This window comes from Mugil cephalus, chromosome 3 (assembly GCF_022458985.1).
Source record: "Mugil cephalus isolate CIBA_MC_2020 chromosome 3, CIBA_Mcephalus_1.1, whole genome shotgun sequence".
In the NCBI taxonomy this organism is placed as follows: Eukaryota; Metazoa; Chordata; class Actinopteri; order Mugiliformes; family Mugilidae; genus Mugil; species Mugil cephalus.
In genome coordinates this window covers 22,671,969-22,691,560 of record NC_061772.1, presented here as the reverse complement: position 1 = coordinate 22,691,560, position 19,592 = coordinate 22,671,969, and the positions used below count along the sequence as shown (strand labels likewise).

Sequence of the window (19,592 nt, the reverse complement as noted above, 5' to 3'; positions counted from 1 at the left end):
GCAGTCACGTGATGACGCAGGAGTCACATGACGTCTTGTCAGGCGCTGCAACAAATCCAAAAAAAAACAAAACTGTCCGATGTTTCTCCTTCTTCCCTCAACGCGATAAGTGAGCTCATCGCGGCCAGTGATAATTTTAAAATAGACAGTAAAACAGGTAAGATGTTGACTAAGGTGAAATATTTACAGAATATTTACAGCGGCTAACGTGTCACTCCACTCATCATGAGTGGAGCTAGCTCGACTTCCTGATGCTAACTACATGCATTAACCCGGAGGGCTGTGGGTGAACTGATAATTTTTTATCAGTTAAACCTGTTCAGATCCAACAGTCTGATTGTTTGGTACCTCTTTGTAGGAAAACAAAGCAGACTGGGTCAACAGAGTCGTTGCAAATGGAGGTAGAGGGGATGGAGGAGGAGGGAGCATCGTCCCAGAGTGAACTTCCCCACAGTGAAGGTTTGTGTACTTATGATTAACCTGAACTTCATTATAGAGTCGATGGTTCCTGCTGCGGCTCGTTGTATGACAGGTAAAGATTGGTGAGTCAAAGATTAAGCATAACTTGCATAGTTTGATTTAATCTGTTAACAATAACATTCTTGTGTTAAATACCAGGTCCTGAATTTACAAATAAGTTTCACGTCATCGTCTAAGACATGATTATTATCCATGTTAGGCAAACTCCCACTCATTTTAAACGCACAAGCGTTTAAATCATGCTTCAAGACACATTTTTGTTCTTTGGCTTTTTCAGGCACAGACTGAGCGATAGGTGCTCTTCCTGTGACACTGTGTATGTTTTTACCTGAGTTGTTATCTGTATCGTACTTGTAAAGCACTTTGGTCTCAACGCTGTTGTTTTAAACGTGCCATAATTAATTATTAACTGGTGTGATATGGTATTACCACAAAACACACAGATCAGCCATTACATTATGAATGTGTCATTATCAATGCACATAGGGAGTGTGATGTTGAAGACAGAATTTCTATTTGCATGGACCAGATTGTGATGGCTAGACAACGGAGTCGGAGCATCTCCAAAACCGCAGCTGTTGTGCTCTGTTCACCGGTCTGTAGTGGTCAGTTTCCATCGAAAGTGGTTCGAGGAAAGGAAAGGATCACAGCTGCTGTCAGGGTGCCCATGCAGACCCTTGTTCCTTGTTCTATGATATGCAGCATCACGACTGGATGACAGAGGGATGGAAGATAGTTTTCTTTTCCACCACATGTATAGCCGGGTCCATGTCTGTCACTATCAGTCTGGGGAATATATGTTGCCAGGGTGCGAGGGACACCCCCTTGTTGTTGTCATGGGGATGCACTTGGTAAATAAAAATGTTTCCCAGTAGATTTTAACATCAGTGTTATTCACTTCACCAGCTGATGGTTTTAATGTCTTACTGATCTATGTATGGCAGACTACTCTAATGGCAGACAGCAGGTAAAACGCTGCCTTTCCTAGATGAGTTTTTTTTTAAGTGATTTGCTGAAAAACAAATAAATAATGAGATGGACTATACGTTGTCTTTAGTGCGGCTTTCAGACCCTATCAATGTCAAGAGTGTGACCATATCTAGTTCACTTAAAATGATGCAGCTTTGCATCTCAAGTGTCGGGGGAAAGTTGTGCTAAATAGTTATTTTGAAAGGTCCTAACTATTTTTTCTGTTGAATATTTGACAGATCCCCAGTTGCCACAGCAGGAATCACTACATCTGAAGAGCTCAGCCCCCGTAGAGAACGTGTATGTGGATAAGAAAGCTGTGGACAAACTAACAGAAGGATTACTCTCTCACTACCTACCAGACCTGCAGAACTCTAAACGAGCCCTCCAAGAGCTCACGTGAGTAATCGTGTGCTTTATCTCTCGACTAATGTTCACCAAGCAACTCTTCACAGGTTACGGCAGAGTTCTCCAACATTTATGTCGCCTGTTGTACCGTCTCACCCATTCTACATAAGCAGGAAAACTATACATGTGGAAGGAGTTGGATCAGGGCACGTTTGTTAACATTTTGCCTGTTTACCGCCGGCTAAAGATTGGAATCAATGATTCTGTTGTGGTTGCAGTTGTTGGGATGGTTTCAGCCGGGTTAATACACACAGGCCAGATCTGATCAGCCGTAACTGTCTCCCGTGTCCACTACAAAATGAATTAATTCAATTGTGGAGAAGCAAAAGAATTCAGACTCGAGGGAGATGACTAATGTGCAAAAAAGAATGAACTCAGACTGAACCTTTTGTGACCGTTCATCACAAGTTGTTCCCGGAGTTGTTGTTTTAATGTCGAGGATGGTCTACCGTTTCCCAGGGAGCCTTGTCCTCCATCAACAACGCGGTTGTCACAATAATGGAAACATGTGTCAGTACAAGACAATACAACACGATAGTACCACAAACCACAGCCTGCAAAACGAAAACACAGTTAAATAAACAGCTCGCTCAGCTATTTTGGGCTTAGTTTTATTACCGTAACCTTGAGTCATAAAGCAAAGATTTAGTGCAGGACTGTTATAAACTTAGACATAGACAAGTGTATCCAATGAACTGAGAAGAGCGTGTGCATAGACATTAGTCTGCAGTAAACAAAGGCAAGGTACAGGTAATGATGCGTTTAGCAGAACTGGATAGATCTGCACACATCCTGGAATTCACATTCCAGTTATACTACTACTAAATTACACCAATCAGCCACAACATTAAAATCACTCAGTGCGTTTACATGCACGTAAAAAAAAAAAAAAACGAATTATTGTCTTAATCGGACTCTAAAATGGACAACTTAAGTGCATGTAAACACATTAGTCCGACTAAAATCAGAGTTCTCCTTATCCGATTGAGACACCCAGAGAAATGCGAATGGAATTCTCCTGCATGTATAATCGGACTACAATCGGATAAAGTGTGTGCGCATGCTCCACAACCGCTGCGGTGGCGTTTGACCCCGGAACAAAAACATCCAAGAACACCGGTTGCAGAAGAAGAACGTAAACAGAGCCGGTAGAAGAACCGTCTGAGGGATATCGTATATCTTATCTGCACCATAAGTAGCACGCATATTACGTACGAGATTTAAAAAGCTGTGCTATTATCCATCTGGTTGTTGTTTGAAATGCTAGAAATAACTAGATATAATTAAACGGAGGTATTTTTTTAATATTTTTCTTCTCTCTTTTCTTTTTTCTTCTCAACCAGACAAAATCAGGTGATATTGTTAGACACACTGGACCAGGAAGTCACCAAGTTCAGAGAATGTAACGCCTTGCTGGACCTCAATTCCCTGGTATGTTTTTGAGTGAATTAAAATCTTTTCCAGTGAGCAGGGAAGGATTGTAACCCCGTTTCTCGTCTTTAGTTTACAGAGGCAAAGATTTACCACAACAAACTGGTGAACATAAGGAAAGAGATGATCATGCTCCACGAGCGGACGACAAAGCTAAAGGTATCTGTCGTCTCAGTCGGTAGATGACTGCAGGCCTGCGCTGATCAAATGTTAACACACTGTTCTCTTTCAGAAAAGAGCTTTGAAGCTGCAGCAACAAAAGCAGAAGGAGGCGCTGGAGAAGGAGCAGCAGCGCGAGAAGGAGCTCGAGAGAGAACGGCAGCTTACAGCCAAACCCGCTAAGAGAATGTAGGACCCTCTGTTACGCGCGCTGTATTAAAGGACCCCCGCAGGTGGTTTTGCATGTTTTAGTCGATTTATTACACATCAGCCATGCGTCTCATAACTGCGGACCATTTTCCAAAGCGCAACGTATTTTTTTAAAGATATTTTTTTACCTTTTTTTATGACGAAAACACGGTAGAGAATCAGAGGATGGAGTGCAGAAGAAGTGCAGGGGGAGGGTGCATGGGATGGAGCTCATTGCGGCTCATTGTTTCCACTTATTTTGTAGGATTTTTGTGGCATCTAGCAGCAACTGTGCACCCATTGTCTCACTCTTCCTCCTCCAAGTGTGTAGGAGAACCTATGGTGGCAGACGCACGACAGCTGTGAAAGGGCTCTTGTCAGGCCGGTTTTCGGTTCGAAAGAGGACCCGCTCCATGTGTTGATGTGAAGGAGTTTACACTTTACTAGAAACAGAAATATGCATCTCATATTCAGTTTCTCCTAACAGAAAAACAGTAAATCCCTCACACTGGTGTGTTGCATGTAATCAATCACATCTAATTTATATATTTGTTGCATGATGATACGCTTGACAGTATTCATTCATTTTCATGGGTTTGATTTGCACAATACATACAGTTAAGACGATAAAAGCTTTTACCTATATCAGGTAGGTTTATGTGGTATATTTGAGGACAGGTTTGCCACCTATTAACTGCTGACCTTGTTTAAAAGTTTTGGAAATGGCTTCAAACTCCTGTAGCTTAACACTTTTCATTTCTTAATTTTCTACCTAATTTTCTACCTAGACTCAAGACCTCATTAGGAAACAAACTTGGAACAGGCTAGAGTTTTGAGAAAGTAAGAATCAGTTAAAACTCACTTTGGAAAATGGTTTGCTTAATATGCTGGTTGGTGGGTTTTTTTTGTTATTCTTTGCGAATCGGCCAAAAGTTGCAAAACCCCTGATGTGTGTTCCCGTCTGACATTTGCCAAGATCACCACAAACCAAAGACATGGACTAAATCATCAAATGCTGGTACCCGCTCTCCACCTCTGACGACACGCAAACCTGTGCAGTCTCACTGAGAACAGAACAAATTGCTCCGAGACACTTTAGGAGAATCACTGCGTCCGCTGTCTTTTGTAAAATATTAAATGTTGTCCCTGGGCGCCGTGCCCTGTTTAGTGTTGAATGTTATAAAAACAGGCATGTTGTTAAAATAGTTCTGCACTAAATTTGACTGAGTATCCGAGGTCCAGTTAACGTGTCTGAGATTATACGATAATCAAACGTTGCCCTCACTACACACTGCATCTGTAAATGTGTTCGGCAGACATTTTGAGAAGCTTCTATGCACTAGTTATGCCTGAAACTATGCTATTTGTACAGTTAATAATAAAAGCAGAAGAAAACTGGTGTGTCCGACGTTTAAAGTTAGTCTTTAAGGTTTTAGCACATCGTCTTCTAATCTGTGCAATGGGTGTGTGTTTCCTAGTTCCATGTCACATAGTCACACATATTTATAATATAAAATGTGAGTGCACAAGGGTCACGTCCTCACTGAACATCCTCTTTTCAGTCCCACATGCACAATCCATTTCTATCCACCAGGGGTCAGCAGAGAACAGTTAATGTCAAACGACCTGTGGAGTTTATACAAATGTATTATGATCAGGTTAGAGAGTTCACCCCTATTACATCTCAGTGTAATCTTTGGACTTGATAAAAAAAAAAATAATTAATCTGCTGCATCTTTCTTGTATTCACCAATTTGCAGTGTAAGCAAATGTTTTAGGAGCTTCATTCTAGTCTGTTTTTTCATTTCCTCCTTCTGGATCACAATCAGTGTCAGGTGAATGCAGCTATAATCAGTAGAGAGCAGCAGCAGCAGCAGCATTTATCTTTGTTTACTGACTCTCGCCCTTGTTTTTTACCGAGTCCGCCTCCGCTGTCCCCGCACAATCCCTGACAGTTGTCTCTGAATTGGTAAACACTTAACTTTTTATGTAGTATTATCACGTGCCAGCCATACAAACAGGAGTTTGTTGACAGAAAAGTAGGTTACATTCCTCTGTGTCTCAACACAGCCATGTGTCTGTCCCAACGCCTTCCATTTCACATAAAGCTCTAATTTTATACTTACTACTACAGCAGGAAACTCAGTCAAAACCAACATGACTCGCTCCGTCCCCACCCAGTCCTCCGTGGAGCGGAAGCTGCACCACAGTGTGGCCGTGGAGGGGTCCAGACTCAGGGAGAGGGGCACCCTGATTCCGCATTGACGAAAGTGAGGCAATGCGATGGAAACCGCATTTTGACTCGGTTTTGCTGGACGTTTTCCTGGATCCTCCTAACTACACAGTTGGTCTCTCTGCAACTGCCCCAACACAAATTTATGTTTGTTTTTCTTCATTTTCTGGGTCAATGTAATGCAGGGACCACAGAAGGAAGTGTTATCCTTGGAAATGTAGTTTATAGGATTAAGAGCCGCTCAGGGGAGGTTTTCCTAAAATCAAAAAGAGACATCATGCCGGTGTAACATTCAAGTTATGGATTAAGAAAATTAAGTTCTGCTTTTGTTCTACTTTTGGCGGCTATTGGATGTTCACAAATGGAAACAAAAATTGCTGCAAGCATTGAAAATATGATCTTATATGAACAAAGATTTTGGCCAATAACTAGCAGATGCATCATTCGTTCAACAATACACAAACTCCGACGTAATGGGATCTGCTCCTAATTAGTTAATGCTTTGATCGAAGAGAGCTCTGTTCTTCCAGAAAGAAGGGCCTCAAAAGGCTTCAGAAGTAGAGAAGCAGCGGTTTCCGAGGCCGGGGCCTTGTTGCTTCCAAGCATTTGGTTTTAACTTGTGTCTGCTTTTAGAAACTTGGCCGTCAGGAAAAACACTAACCCCCCCACACCCCCCACTCCCTCACTAAAGCCGCAAGCGAGTCACACATGGAGCAGCAACAGCAGCAGCCGATGATTTAGCGGGGGCGGCCTTCCTGTCTAAGTAAACAGTGATTCAGATGGGTGAGGAGTGGGAGGCTGTGGTCAGCGTCAGACTGGCAGCACCAAGCCTCTCCCAGACCCACCACAACAGGATATGGTCCTCCGTCCCACACTGAGCATGGCTGCATCGTATTATTATTTCCCTCAGGTTTTTACCATTTGGTCGTCATGGTAATATTCATGCGCGCCGAAGAACCACGCGAAGACCTGCACCAGTGGTTCTGGAAAACATATCTGTTAGTGGTGTTTTCCACCAAAGTGACAGCGAATGAGGTTACTTTCCCTTCTTATATAACTGTTCATACGCAAGTGTGGATAAGTGGGCAGGGAGAACATTAGCAATTAGGTTTTTGTGACTCAACAGATGGTTCAGAGTGGATATCTTTACATAACAGTTTGCCGTGTGACCAGCGCATATACTTCCAAAACAATAATTTTAAAGTTCAAACTCGAATGTTTTACTATTCTGTGCCTAGTTATGACCAGCACTTGGGAATTGTATACACAAAGCAGGTGTTAAGCTCATAAAACAGCATGCAACGGACAAAGGAGCTAATAAAACATAAAGTAAATAACGTGATTCAGTGCTGACAGATTAATCTCATCAGAGGTGAAAATGAATTATAACAGTTTGTATTAGGACCGCATGCAAGATGTAAGTCTAAATGCACAAAACTGAAATAATTAATGTTGATACTTTGATACTGGGTTTCTTAGTTTTATGCAAAAAAGAAAAAAAAATAAACTATATAAGGAATATCTGCAGGAGGTGCGCACCTGAAACTCATAACTATGATTTGCTAATAAGCAACTCTGTTCTGGCTATATCAACCCAACCAGGCAGGCTGTGAAAAACATCTGGAATTTTATAGACTGCAAGAAAAGTTATCACGAATCAGGCAAACCAACGCCAAACATTATCAGAGGGAAGGAGGCACTTGTGGTTAGTGAAGCTAAACCAGGATCTACGAGACAAAAGTCTGGACGACATCCGAATGTGCTCGGCCCATTTCTTGTCTGGTAACTGAAATGTCGATAGCAGCTTAAGTAATTTTCTAGTGTAATGATAATAATATAATTCGTAACCTGTAATTCAAACCTGTGTTGCTACTGTAGCAGGTTATTAAATGTGATCAGAATCAGATAAAAGTCAATAATGCCACATGTGGTAGCTTGAAATATGATTTACATTATTACACTAGAACATAGGTCTTCATTATAGGTCCGTGGAGGTACTGCAGAGGGGGTCACAAAAAGTTTAGTTGTTCAGACTTTTTTTTATATACATTTCTTTTAATTTTTCCCTGACAATTTTCCAGCACGGCCACCCTACTGCACATGTTTGAAATTTAAAAAGGGGTCCAAGGGGTCCTTGGCCTGAAAAACATTGAAGACCCCGGCTATAGAAAATTAGTTAAGAGCTGCTCCAAACTAATTCCGATGTTTTCCAAACTTTTGCCTGTAGATCCTGGTTTAACTTCGCTAACCACAAGCGCCTCATTTCCTCCGATAACTTTTGACACCGTTCTCCCTGATTTGCAATAGCTTTTCTTCTTAAAATTCCAAATACGTTTCACGGCCTGCCTAAACCATTGCAATAATTCACCATTTTCGGTGATCTACTTCAGTCCGTGTGCTCTGTTTGCTTTGTTGCCGAGTGCCTCCATCATGGTTGATGCTACGCCGTGAAAACCCTCTATTGTTATATGTTAGTGGTGCACAGATTTCCAGTCGAATCACTGCAGACCAGCCGACACACTAAACCTCAAGCTCCATTTGACGTGCTGACGAATGTGTGGTGATACTTCAGTAATAGCACACAATCTGTGTAAATGCGTTAAGGACTCATTTAACGTATGCGACTATTTCAGTGTGAACCTGAAGGGCTGCAGCAGCAACAGCAGCGCAGTGTGTTCGGCTTAAGCATCCGATGCCATGTACGGGGTTACACACTGTCTTGTTGTGTCTGCGCTGCGGTGTAATTCCTCCCAAGGCTTGTTCCAATCTGTGTAAACACAGACAGAGTGGGTGAACCGCAGTAGATGTTTTCACTCCAGCCCCACAGGTGCAGCATTAACCCTGCCCCGCTCGTCGCTGCCACGCTTTTTCTTTTCAGAGGGTCACATTTTCAAAACAAATCCTCGCAGCAGCCAGCACTTGCGACCAAAGGTTTTATGGCACGAATGGTTGGTTTCATGGGCTCCTCCGAGACTGCAATAAAGGCAGTAAATATAGAAACAGCTCGTAGGCTCTGAGGCGGTCTTTGAAGAGCTGCGGTGGAAGGGAAAGGATGATTTGATCAAATGAATGTTCTCCGTCTTTGTTGTTTTCCTTGGTTGGGAATACGTTAAAGTGCGCTCTGCGACGACTTGAGTGAGACAAAGAAATTGTCTTCTGACAGGCGGCGGCCGCAGACCTGCAGTCACGTCTGCAGCCAGGTTGGCCGGCGGTTGCGCGGCTGTGCCCCTGTCTGACCCGCGTGAGGTGGAGATGTGATAATCCAAACCTTAACTGTATGGAGTTAGAGGTCTGGACGGAGGATTTATGGGGTTGTTTATATTCACTATTTGAGGTCGACCGCAGCAGACTGTTGCTTCCTCTGCTTTTTGGACACACTGCCGAGAGGTGTGTAAGGAGTCAGACGAAGAGGCAGCACAGACGCGCACACTGTACGCCGAGGCAGACAGAAACACAGGGATACGCAAACTTACATACACAAACAAGATCCAGTGAGAGCCGGTGCTGCAGCTCTCAGAACCCTCACTGTGGTGGTTGCTGTGGTTTGGAAAACTGCAGGGTTTGTTGTAGCCCGGAGGCGATACGGGTGTCAAGAGATGCTGTTTCCTATCACCACAGAGCTCCTTTAAGCATTTTTATCTGAGATGTTTTTGCGTTGGTTCTGCAAGCCGGGAGAAACTGCACTCAAAGTATAGCAGTTTGTTTTTTACTTTGCCGTAAAGTCACGGAGAAGCACAAGTCAACAAAACATATTCAGTCGTATCTGAGTGCAGATCTGGAACACTGCTCCTTTTTTTCTGTTCTTTTCTCTCTCTCTCTCTCTCTTTTTTTTTTATCCTGGATTCCTTGCCAGCAGCAGCAGTCAGAGTTATATAACTGCTTATCTCACACATTCAAGTCTGCCGTGTCTAGCTTGCACATTTTGTGAAGTAACGCCCATTTTAGAATGAGTTAGCTGCCCGACGAGGAAATTAACACCGTCCCAAAACGATCTTTGGCATCGAAGTTAAGCATATTATGAGTCGCTGTTAGATTTCTGCCCCGTTAACACGTATAATCGCACGCAAATGGATGCACATTTAAAGGTGGATGCAAAACACAAAGTGAAACGTCCTGCCTAAAAAAAAAAAAAAAAAAAAAAAAGTTTGGTCCAAGCTGAGGATCTGAATAGTAAATTGATGGGATGAAGTATTTTGGGTGTTTGTCCTGCTTGAAGCTAAAAGAAGCCTCTGGAAATTTCCAAGATGGACAAGGTAGTAATTAGATCTCACTATCTCACTATCTTACTCTGTCTGTGTTTTTTTTTTTTCACTCCCTCCCTGAATACCAGTCTGAGTTACACAACCTTAACTCTTACAGTAACCTATAAAGCAAAGTTGAATCTCATTTCAGATTGAACAATTACAGTTTTATACTAAAAGAAATGGAAATAGAGTTAGTGATGACGCAAACAGCAGATACACCATCAGCCATAAGATTGTGACCTCTGAAGTGAATAAACACTGATTATCTTGTTACTTTCGCAGGATATATTTGGCAGTGAGTGAACATTTTTCTCAAAGTTAATGTGTTAGAAGAAAAATTTTAAGTGGAAGGATTTGAGCAACTTTGCCGTGGGTCGACTTATGTTGGTGACTTACGGCTCTTGTGTTCCTGGTCTGCAGACGTCAATATCTATCGAAAGTGGTCCCAGGAAGGAAAAGTGGTGAACTGGTGAGGGGGTCGTGGGCTGCCAAGCCTCACTGATGAATGTGAGGACTGAAGGCTGCCCTGTGTGGTTGGATCCAACAGACAAATTATTGTTCAAGCTGGTTTTTGGAGAAAGGTGTCAGAATACACAATGCGTCAAAGTTGGTTTCGTGTGGAGCCGCGTAGCCACAGACCAGTCAGGTTGTCTGTAAAGGTGGTCTGGTCTGCTGAATCACGTTTCCTTTAACGTTGTGTTGTTGGCCAGGTGCTTGTGTGTCACTTACCTGGAAAATGTATCACACCAATGGGCTATGGGAAGGGCCCAGATTGGTGAAGGTTGTGTGATGCTTTGGGCAACGTTCTGTTGGAAGACCTTGGATCACGTGGATGTTATTTTGGCACGTGCCGTCTACCCAAGCACTGATACGGACGACTCTTTCATGTTCATGAAAGCAGAGCTCCCTAAGGCCAGTGGCTTCTGTCAGCAGGATTACGTACAATGCCACAAAGCAAAAATGTTTAAGGAATGGTTTGAGGAACGCAACAAGAAGCTCAAGGTGTTTATTTGGCCTCCAAATGCCTCAGATCTAATTCTAGTCGAGTGTCTGTGGGATATGCTCCACAAACAAGTCTGATCCATGGAGGCTCGAAACTTGCCAGACAACACAACAAACTGTCAGAGGTCTGTGGAGTCCATGTTTACATGGGGGTCAGGGATGTTCTGGCTGCAAAATGTTAGGCAGATGGTCAAAATATTATGGTGGCAGGGGTGGAAGTGTAAGAAAAAAGCCGAGGTGAATGTGACGATAAAACTTTATAAACTATAACCAAATACAATACACAATACATGTGTTGTAACCTAATATGACTCCCATTAAGGACACATGTCCACTGTGAGTCTGTGTGTTGCTGCAGAGGCAGCGATATGTCAATAATCGTGCAGTCTGTCTGGAAGCCATAAGAGCTGCTTTGTTCCCGGTGAATAATACAACACGTGCTCTGTTTGTCGGACCTCCATGCATGCATGCAGGGTAATGTTAACATTTAAGATTTTTTCATTCCAGGATGACACATGGAGCAGTGACTGTTAAATGGAATATGATTCACAAGGTTGGATCTAAAAATAAAACGTGGTTTGTTGTGAAAGGCAGGTTAAATATATATAACCTTTGTTAACCAAAAGGATTTTGAAGCATTTTAATATATTATTAATATATTATTATATAATATATATATGTGTGTGTGTGTGCATCTGTTTCATAAAAAGAGGAAAAAAGAACTTCTCACATTTAGGTCAGGAGGACATACTGTACACACACCTCTGACCTACTTCCATACATTCCTATAGCAACATTACATAACGTTTTCTTACAGTGAAGAAAGAACGGAGAGAATTCACGCCCACAGAGGGGCCTCACATACTCATAACTCCAGATGTTGGAATTTAGACCGTTTTCGGCCGCGATAATAAACAATGCTCTGCTGACCTACCTACCCTTGTACGCTGGTTCTTTAGGTGAAGGTGCCCTGATATAACAGCCCTGCGCTAAATCCATCTTTATGGCTTTTATAATGTTCAGTTCATACTGAAACCGTGTGAGAGAGTATTTCAAATTATTAAAAATTTAATAAACCATGTGCATTTATACTATGTGTGTTGGAATGTTTTGCCAACTAGTTTTCAAATTAAATCCAAGTGGATTCAGGCTCCACTGTGTATTTATTTCACCACTGACTTAATGGACATCAGGGTTTTAGCTTCTGGTTTGTACACTGATCAGGCATAACATTATGACCACCTTCCTAATATTGTGTACGTCTCCCTTGTGCTGTCAAAACAGTTATGACTCGTCAGAAAATGGACATGGACATCGTGTCCTGTGGTGTCTGGTGACAGGGGTGGGGGGGGGGGTCGGCTTCTGTGGATTTTGAGTTATTTCTAAACCATATTTCCTTGTATACTGCTGCTATCAAGGAGTGTCATTAATGGCCAACGTCATTTTTTCAGTGGTTTTAATGCTGTGGCTGATCAGTGTATACTTTAGATAAACTGTACTCAAAACCCGTGATCACAAGACCCGACCTTCCACTTATCACTCATACCAACTGTTGCCTGGGAGCAAGATAGCGACGGCCATCTGTGCACGTCACCAAACTTAGCAGCTGCCCAGGGCTGGCACTCTCGCTGTATTTTAACCATTTACAAATTCATTACTCAAGGATACACTGACACTTCCCTTGTAATAACCAGACAGAACTATTACCTTTAAAAGTTATTACACAAGCACCAAGTTGTCAGGAGAGTCATTTATTGACATTTGCAACTAAGTGCAATCAATCTCTGAACATATCCATCAACTCTTGTTGGAGTGTAGGCTGTAACAAAGCAATAAATATGGTAGATAGAAAATCATGACAGCATTTCATACCGTCAGTTATACATTTACAAAAAAAAAAAAAAAAAAAAAAAAATATTCATAGCAGTCAGCTGCCAGGTAGAAACTTAAGGCAAGGTGGTCTTCTGCTTGCAGATTGAGTATATGCTCCATTTAGCCGATCGGATGACCTGCAATACAGAGAACACAATCAGTAACATACACTTGGTTATTAAGACGCTATAAACAGTACGACTGGATGATTCACGCACCTTTGTTAGAGAGACTTCTGGATGTTGTTCAGGATGTTGCCATAGACAAAGTTGAACAGCTGTTCCTTCGACTTGGTCCCATCTAGCTGCACTGTAATAACACAGCACAATCAAATCAGTATGATCAGCCTCCGCCCGTTAATCTGACTGCGCACGTAAAAGACATAAGGAAAGAATTAAAGTGCGGACTTACAAACATCAACACATGATGTCTCCATGATGTTCTTGTGTTTCAGGTACATGGGCCAGACGTGGCCATCGAAAAGGCCTGGGGGGTCTGGCACCGCGTAGTTCCTAGAGCTGCAGAAAAATGCAACATTATTATCATTATTATTATTATTATTATTATTATTATGAGTCAACAAGACCACAGACTGAACTACAAACTCCACATAAGAAGAGCGTCTGAACACTTACCACCTCCTCTTTTTGCATTCTTCGTACGGGATGGAAATAAAGTAACGTTGGTTCAGCACGTCGATCAAAGGTCTGAAGGACAGAGAGAAATATGTCATTTCCCTTTTTACAGTAAAAATAATAATTAACCCTAACGGAAATACAGTTACACACACGTTCTTACCCATAGGTGTAAAGCAGGAATCCCTCAACAATAAGGATGTGAGTCTCCTCCTCCTTGTTGTCGGTGTCTGACTTTGGGACGATCTCAGTGTCCAGGGTGTTATTAACTCCATGAGACTTCTCAAACTTCACCGGGTTGTCCAGCCACGCGTAGATGGTACTCATCATGGCGTCCATGTCCAGAGCAGTGATGACTGGAAAGAAAAGCAAAGCAGGAAGGACGGAAGGAAAAAGAAGCGCATAGAAAGTTGCAAAGAGTGAGTAAGAAACGTGTTCAGAGTACAACTTTATCTATATTGCATGCAGATCACACACTGCAGCTAGTTCAAACACACAAAAACATAACAATCAGCCACGCGCACATACACACCACCCCTTTCATAAAAACCCGGGCTTACCATCGTACTGCTTAAAGCCATCTTCACCAACTTCAATCTGATCTTGGGGCTGAAACATACATTGATGAGATGTACCCAGGTACATTTCACTAGTGCTACACTCTGTGCTATATGGAAGGCTTTTACACTATCTTGCAACACAAGCGGCAAAGCGGTAACACCCCACCGACTTGTGCTACTCACAGCAAACCCTTTCGGTTAACTAGATCCAAAATTCACTGAGTCGAGATGTGTGTGCAACTCACCTTGAAGAAGTCATCCTGATGAACCACACAACAGTTGGGCAGGTTCTTGATGAGTCTGTTGGTGAGGGTGGTTTTCCCTCCGTTGGTTACGCTGCATGGAAAAAAGGGAATGAAGAGGAAATTAATGGTGGATGATGCAATCCATATAAAAAGTAAGAGTAGAGAAAAAAACAGGCCGATCACAAACTAGACCATCGCAGATTTTATTTTTTTTTAATGCAAATTTTAGTTTTAAAAAGCGTTTTTGTCGCTTCCGGGTCCGAGAGGGCTAAAATATATTTAAAACACGATTTTCTATCACTGATCCCCAAACAAAACAAAAAAAATACCGATTTCAACACACGTCTAGATCAACAAGAAATATTTTAATATAAAATAAGCATGTATTTTAGAGGTTAAAATCTATATCGTTTCAAAAAAAAAAGGGTGGGTCAACAAGGTGCAAGTTCAACCGTCTCTATTACACGTTTTTAACTGTTAGCTTCTTAGCCTTTGTTTATCAATTAGCTTCGCGGTTTACAGACACAGTTTGATTTGTGCAAATATATATTTTTACACGAAATCGCTTAAACAATAGCAGAACAAAAAAAAAGGAAGCATGAATTTAGCGGATGTCATGACCGCCCTCCCCCACGTGTCCCGGGCTTTTAGGGCCTAGCAGCCTAGCATAGCTTAGCTTAGCTTAGCTCAAGCATCCATTCATCCAGTGGAACTCACCCGCCGATGCCGATGATGTACTTCATGTTTGCGGATGGTCAAAAAACGGGTCAGTCGAGAGTTGGAAACGTCAACGAAAGTCAGGAGCTCAATGATCTGACGAGAAGAAAGCTTAAAAGAGAAGGCTGCAACAGGAAACGTCAACTACTTGATTCCTCCATGGCACTTGCGTTGAGTTAAGGTAAGAGAGGCAGAGACGAGCTGTCACTCGTACCGCAGTCTTCCACCGAGAGAGAGAGAACCCGGAGCTCAATGCTGCTTCTAGATCTACTGCAACCAGGACCGTGATTGGCTATATAAACACCTCTGGACACCCGCGACAGCCAATCACAGGCGAGCGTCACCACAGCCACGCCCCTCCCCATTTCCTCCCTCCGTTTGACCTTAAACCATGTTTAATTTTAATCCTTGACCGCAGAAATAAATAAAAAACAGAGCAGCTGAGTGGTTGTAGAACAGTTTTAAATTCAAATTTATTTTTTGCATCACTAGATCATGCCGTATATTTAAAGTACCCCAGATTCAGGCATGTTTTTACATTCTGGGACTCAGTTTGAACCTTTAGTGAGAGATCTGTGGCACACAAAAGGATTAGTTCGTAAAAGATGGTATAATTGTATAAACTAAACAGGTTTAAGTTGTTTTTCTGTCTTTTTTTGTCAATTCTGTTAGTTTGAAAGTGATGTAATAAACTGAAATGCATCACATTTTCTAGTAACAGATCTGTGGCATGTTGTAGTTGCAACAAAAGGGTTTTGAAAGATGCAGAAATTATTATATAAAGTGAAATGTTTCATATCTTAAAACTTTTATACACCTTTGTTTGTTTGACTGAGTAGTAGTGAGAACACACCTATTTGTTTGAGAGAGATGCATTAAAATAAACTGAATTGCATCGCATTTTCTAACTTTCTTCGCTTTCTCTGCCAGACACTGTGACAAATTTATATATTGCAACAGACCATACCATATATTTAAATACCCCAGTTTCAGGCATGTTTACACCTTCTAAGACTGAACCTATAGTAAGAGATCTGTGGCACAAGTAGTGGTAACAAAAGGATTAGTTTGAGAGAGATGCAATAATTCTTGTGTAAGCTCAAATGTTTCATATCTTTGACATTTTTTGCCTTTGTTTGTTTGACTGATTGAATATTCTTGCATGAAAACCACGTTAAAGTAATAAAATACATTTACATACATGAGGGATATACTTGTGGATGTTATTTATGATTTTGCCTAAGACAGAATTTAAACAAATTTAAATCAGAATAACTGAATTCAGCCGACAGTAAGAAATCTGTGGCAGTCGTAGTGGGAACCAACTTATTTGTTTGAGAGAGACATCATAGTATAAACTGATCTGCATCACATTTTTAAACTTTATTTCTTTTTCCACTTTCTCTGCGAGACAACACCGAAAGCAAAAAAATATAAATGTCAACCCCATTCGATTGCCATGACAAGCGTAACACGACCATCTTTAAAATGTGACTGAGAAATTCTTAGAAACGAAAGGATAACATGCCGACCAGATTGTGCTTGTCACGCAAATGCTTAAAACAATGAAAGTCTTTTTCTGTGTAGAAAACAGGCACTGAATTACTCTTGGCTGCAGCTTGTTCTATGGAAAGTCACATAAATAATGCCAAATTACTGTATATTCTACTAATCCCAATACAATATTTATTTACCTGGCAATCTATAGGCACCTAGCTATCATTGCCATGTTGTTTTTAACTTGCTTTTCTATTTTCCGGATGTAATAATTAAGTAATTATGTCAGAGTGAATGCAAAATGTAGAATATAAGAAGTTCAGATGAATATAAAAGTTAACTTATTAACACACAGGACACATGTTTGCATCTATATATGTAGACTGACGTAAAGCATCATAATCAAAACATCCTGCTATCTGACATTTGCAGTTTACATAACAAGTGCATGTTGCTATTTGAATACTTCTTCCACCCTATAATTTGGCGTTTGGCGTCGGTTGACCAACATTTTTAATGTGGTAATAAACATAAGATGAAAGTCATTTTTCTTCAATCAATAAACCACAATGTTAAAGCACTGGTAATTAACTTAAGCAACACGTTCTTACTTCTACTACAACTTTTCCTGCTTTATTTTCACTTGTTAATGAGTTGAAAGATTCGTGAAAAATCATATGTAGCCACTCGTCTTCTGGAGCCGTTTGCACTTGAGTTTGTTCATCGCTGAATCTTTGATGAGACTCGCCAGAAACAAGATCAAGCCTTTATCCTCATGCGTTTGAATACGACAGCGGTACACTATAAAATTAAACAATGAAATGATGTCTTGTATATTTTACTGAAGTAAAAGTTGCAATGTAAATGGTATGTCCTGGTTGATGCATTATAATGCACCCTGCCACAAAGCACAAATGGTTCAGGGATGGTTTAAGGAACACAACGAGTTCAAGGTGTTGACTTGGCCTCCACATTCCCCAGATCTCTATCCAATCAAGCAACTGTTGCATGTGCTAGAGGCCCCACTTTGCAACCTGGAGACGTCAAACAATGTGCTGATAACACCTCGGTGCTATACCACGGCACACCTCCAGAGGTCTAGTGGAGTTCATGCCGCGACGGATGAGGCACCATGCAAGGCACTAGGTCGTAATGCTATGGCTGATCTGTGTTACTGCGAGTAAAAAAGTTCAGTATTTGCCTTTGACATTTACTTTACACCACTGCTTAAATGTGACGTAAAACCACCATAAATTTTTGGAAAGCAGTGTAAAAAAACATTTAGTTTCAAAAGCACATTCAGGCATGAATACATTTTATCTAATCCGTAAAAACAGGATCTCTTGTTCCTTACGCACGTTCACAATAGACAGCTCTACGCTGGTTCAGATGAATTGTATTTTTTTTTCCCACTCCTACATACATGGGTACGTCTGCCACTGATGCCATGGACACACAGGAGTGTCTAAGTCTGAGATACAAAAGGAAACAAATAATACCCTGGACACAATCGCGTTGCTGTGGTGTTCATTTCACCAGCCAGCTGACCTCTCTCTGTTTTGTTTAGAAACTTCCCCAACCGACTTCATGACACCGTTTCCTGAGGTTACACCGAAATATTGCCTAAATTGGGGTTTACACCCTCCAGAACCTCAACTATGAGGAGGAAGTCGCCAAGTGTGGAATTCAGCTCAGCTTGTAACATTTCTATTCATAGTCTCGCTCGGCTTCATTCAGCTCGGCTTGGAGTCAGAGATTTTCTTGAAGTCTGCCACACTGTACATCGAATGCACAGATCTAATATAAGTATAATCTATTAACAAGGGCAAAGCGAGATAACTAAAAGTCCTCAGGTTTCGACTCAACTGCCACAATAGGCCGATAGAGACAGCTTCCAAGCTCTCTTCCCATTTGACTTCCATGTGATAAAACGGCAACACAATCACCTTGACAGTGTAACTGGGAGATTCATCATGCACGGCGCCTAATCTCGTTTGTCACGCAGTCATTTGGTGAAGAAACAAATCCTAGTGACGTGAATCTGCATGCGTTTCAAACTTGTGATGCTGTGATAGCCGTGCATGGGAGGTCGCAGGAAATATTCCTGTGCTTCTAAATAGAAATCGTAAGTGTGCGGTGGCTCCGTCACCGTTACATATACTGTGATGTTAAAGAAGGACCTTAACCAGTAGTAAAATAAATACATAGATCACTGAAAGTAAACGTAAAAGTCCAACTTAGAACATCGCAATCTGAAAATGTACCATTGCACAACAAAGTGAAATTATATATATAAGTAAATTATTATGCCAGAATCTGAATAAACACTATTGACCAACTTTCCCACAATACAGAGAATATACAGTGTATTTATGAGGCAATTTCAATTTGCAGATAATGTAATGTACAGCGAGCGGAATATGCCAATCAGGCGTAACATTATGATCACCTTCCTAATGCTGTGTAGGTCTCCCTCGTGCCTCAAAACAGCTGTGACTCATCAGAGAATGGACGTGGCCTTCTCAGGGTGGGCCTTTGGGTCCCACGGGTTGAGGGGAGGGGACTCTGTGGATCAGGCTTGTTCCAGTTCGTCCCACAGATACTCGATGTTTGGGATCTAGGAAATTTGGAGGCCAGGTCAACACCTTGTGCAGTTTTTCACGTTTGTTTGTTTTTAGTTGTTCCTAAACCATTTTTTTTTTGTGTGTGTGTGTGTGTCTGTGTCAGCCTGCATCCTACTGGGGATGTCTGCTGCCATCAAGGGGTATGGGGCTATGGGCTGGGGGTGCCTGGTCTGGTCAAGGTGGGTGGTTCTAAGTAACATCCACATGAATGCCAGGTCCAATAGTTTCCCAACAGAACATTATATTGTCACGAGGTGTTCAATGTCATTCACTTCTCCCGTCAGTGGTTTTAATGTTGTGGCTGATTGGTGTTTACATAAGGTGTCA

General features: G+C 41.6%; 2 protein-coding genes across 2 annotated transcripts; one reads left to right on the top strand and one right to left on the bottom strand.

The window, feature by feature from the left end:
• The first annotated feature begins 5 nt into the window (after positions 1-5).
• bloc1s6 (biogenesis of lysosomal organelles complex-1, subunit 6, pallidin) lies at positions 6-5,031 on the top strand. Its single transcript, XM_047580551.1, has 6 exons — positions 6-157; positions 359-459; positions 1,689-1,848; positions 3,201-3,288; positions 3,361-3,447; positions 3,521-5,031. The coding sequence occupies exons 2-6, from the start codon at positions 396-398 to the stop codon at positions 3,638-3,640; spliced, it is 519 nt and encodes a 172-aa protein (XP_047436507.1). The 5' UTR covers positions 6-157; positions 359-395; the 3' UTR covers positions 3,641-5,031.
• A 7,819-nt stretch (positions 5,032-12,850) lies between these two features.
• mibp2 (muscle-specific beta 1 integrin binding protein 2) lies at positions 12,851-15,420 on the bottom strand. Its single transcript, XM_047581401.1, has 8 exons — positions 15,145-15,420; positions 14,428-14,518; positions 14,183-14,231; positions 13,786-13,978; positions 13,623-13,694; positions 13,399-13,505; positions 13,206-13,296; positions 12,851-13,124 (listed from the first exon to the last, which is right to left on the bottom strand). The coding sequence occupies exons 1-7, from the start codon at positions 15,168-15,170 to the stop codon at positions 13,211-13,213; spliced, it is 624 nt and encodes a 207-aa protein (XP_047437357.1). The 5' UTR covers positions 15,171-15,420; the 3' UTR covers positions 12,851-13,124; positions 13,206-13,210.
• Positions 15,421-19,592: the final 4,172 nt, after the last annotated feature.

What these genes read in the sequence shown, in the direction of transcription:
- bloc1s6 (XM_047580551.1), top strand. Translation starts at nt 396, where the DNA reads ATGGAGGTAGAGGGGATGGAGGAGGAGGGAGCATCGTCCCAGAGTGAA. An exon ending in CGAGCCCTCCAAGAGCTCAC is followed by an intron (nt 1,849 to 3,200) that starts GTGAGTAATCGT and finishes CTTCTCAACCAG; the next exon opens with ACAAAATCAGGTGATATTGT. An exon ending in AGCGGACGACAAAGCTAAAG is followed by an intron (nt 3,448 to 3,520) that starts GTATCTGTCGTC and finishes GTTCTCTTTCAG; the next exon opens with AAAAGAGCTTTGAAGCTGCA.
- mibp2 (XM_047581401.1), bottom strand. Translation starts at nt 15,170, where the DNA reads ATGAAGTACATCATCGGCATCGGCGG. An exon ending in TACATCATCGGCATCGGCGG is followed by an intron (nt 14,519 to 15,144) that starts GTGAGTTCCACT and finishes TTTTCCATGCAG; the next exon opens with CGTAACCAACGGAGGGAAAA. An exon ending in GAATGCAAAAAGAGGAGGTG is followed by an intron (nt 13,506 to 13,622) that starts GTAAGTGTTCAG and finishes ATTTTTCTGCAG; the next exon opens with CTCTAGGAACTACGCGGTGC.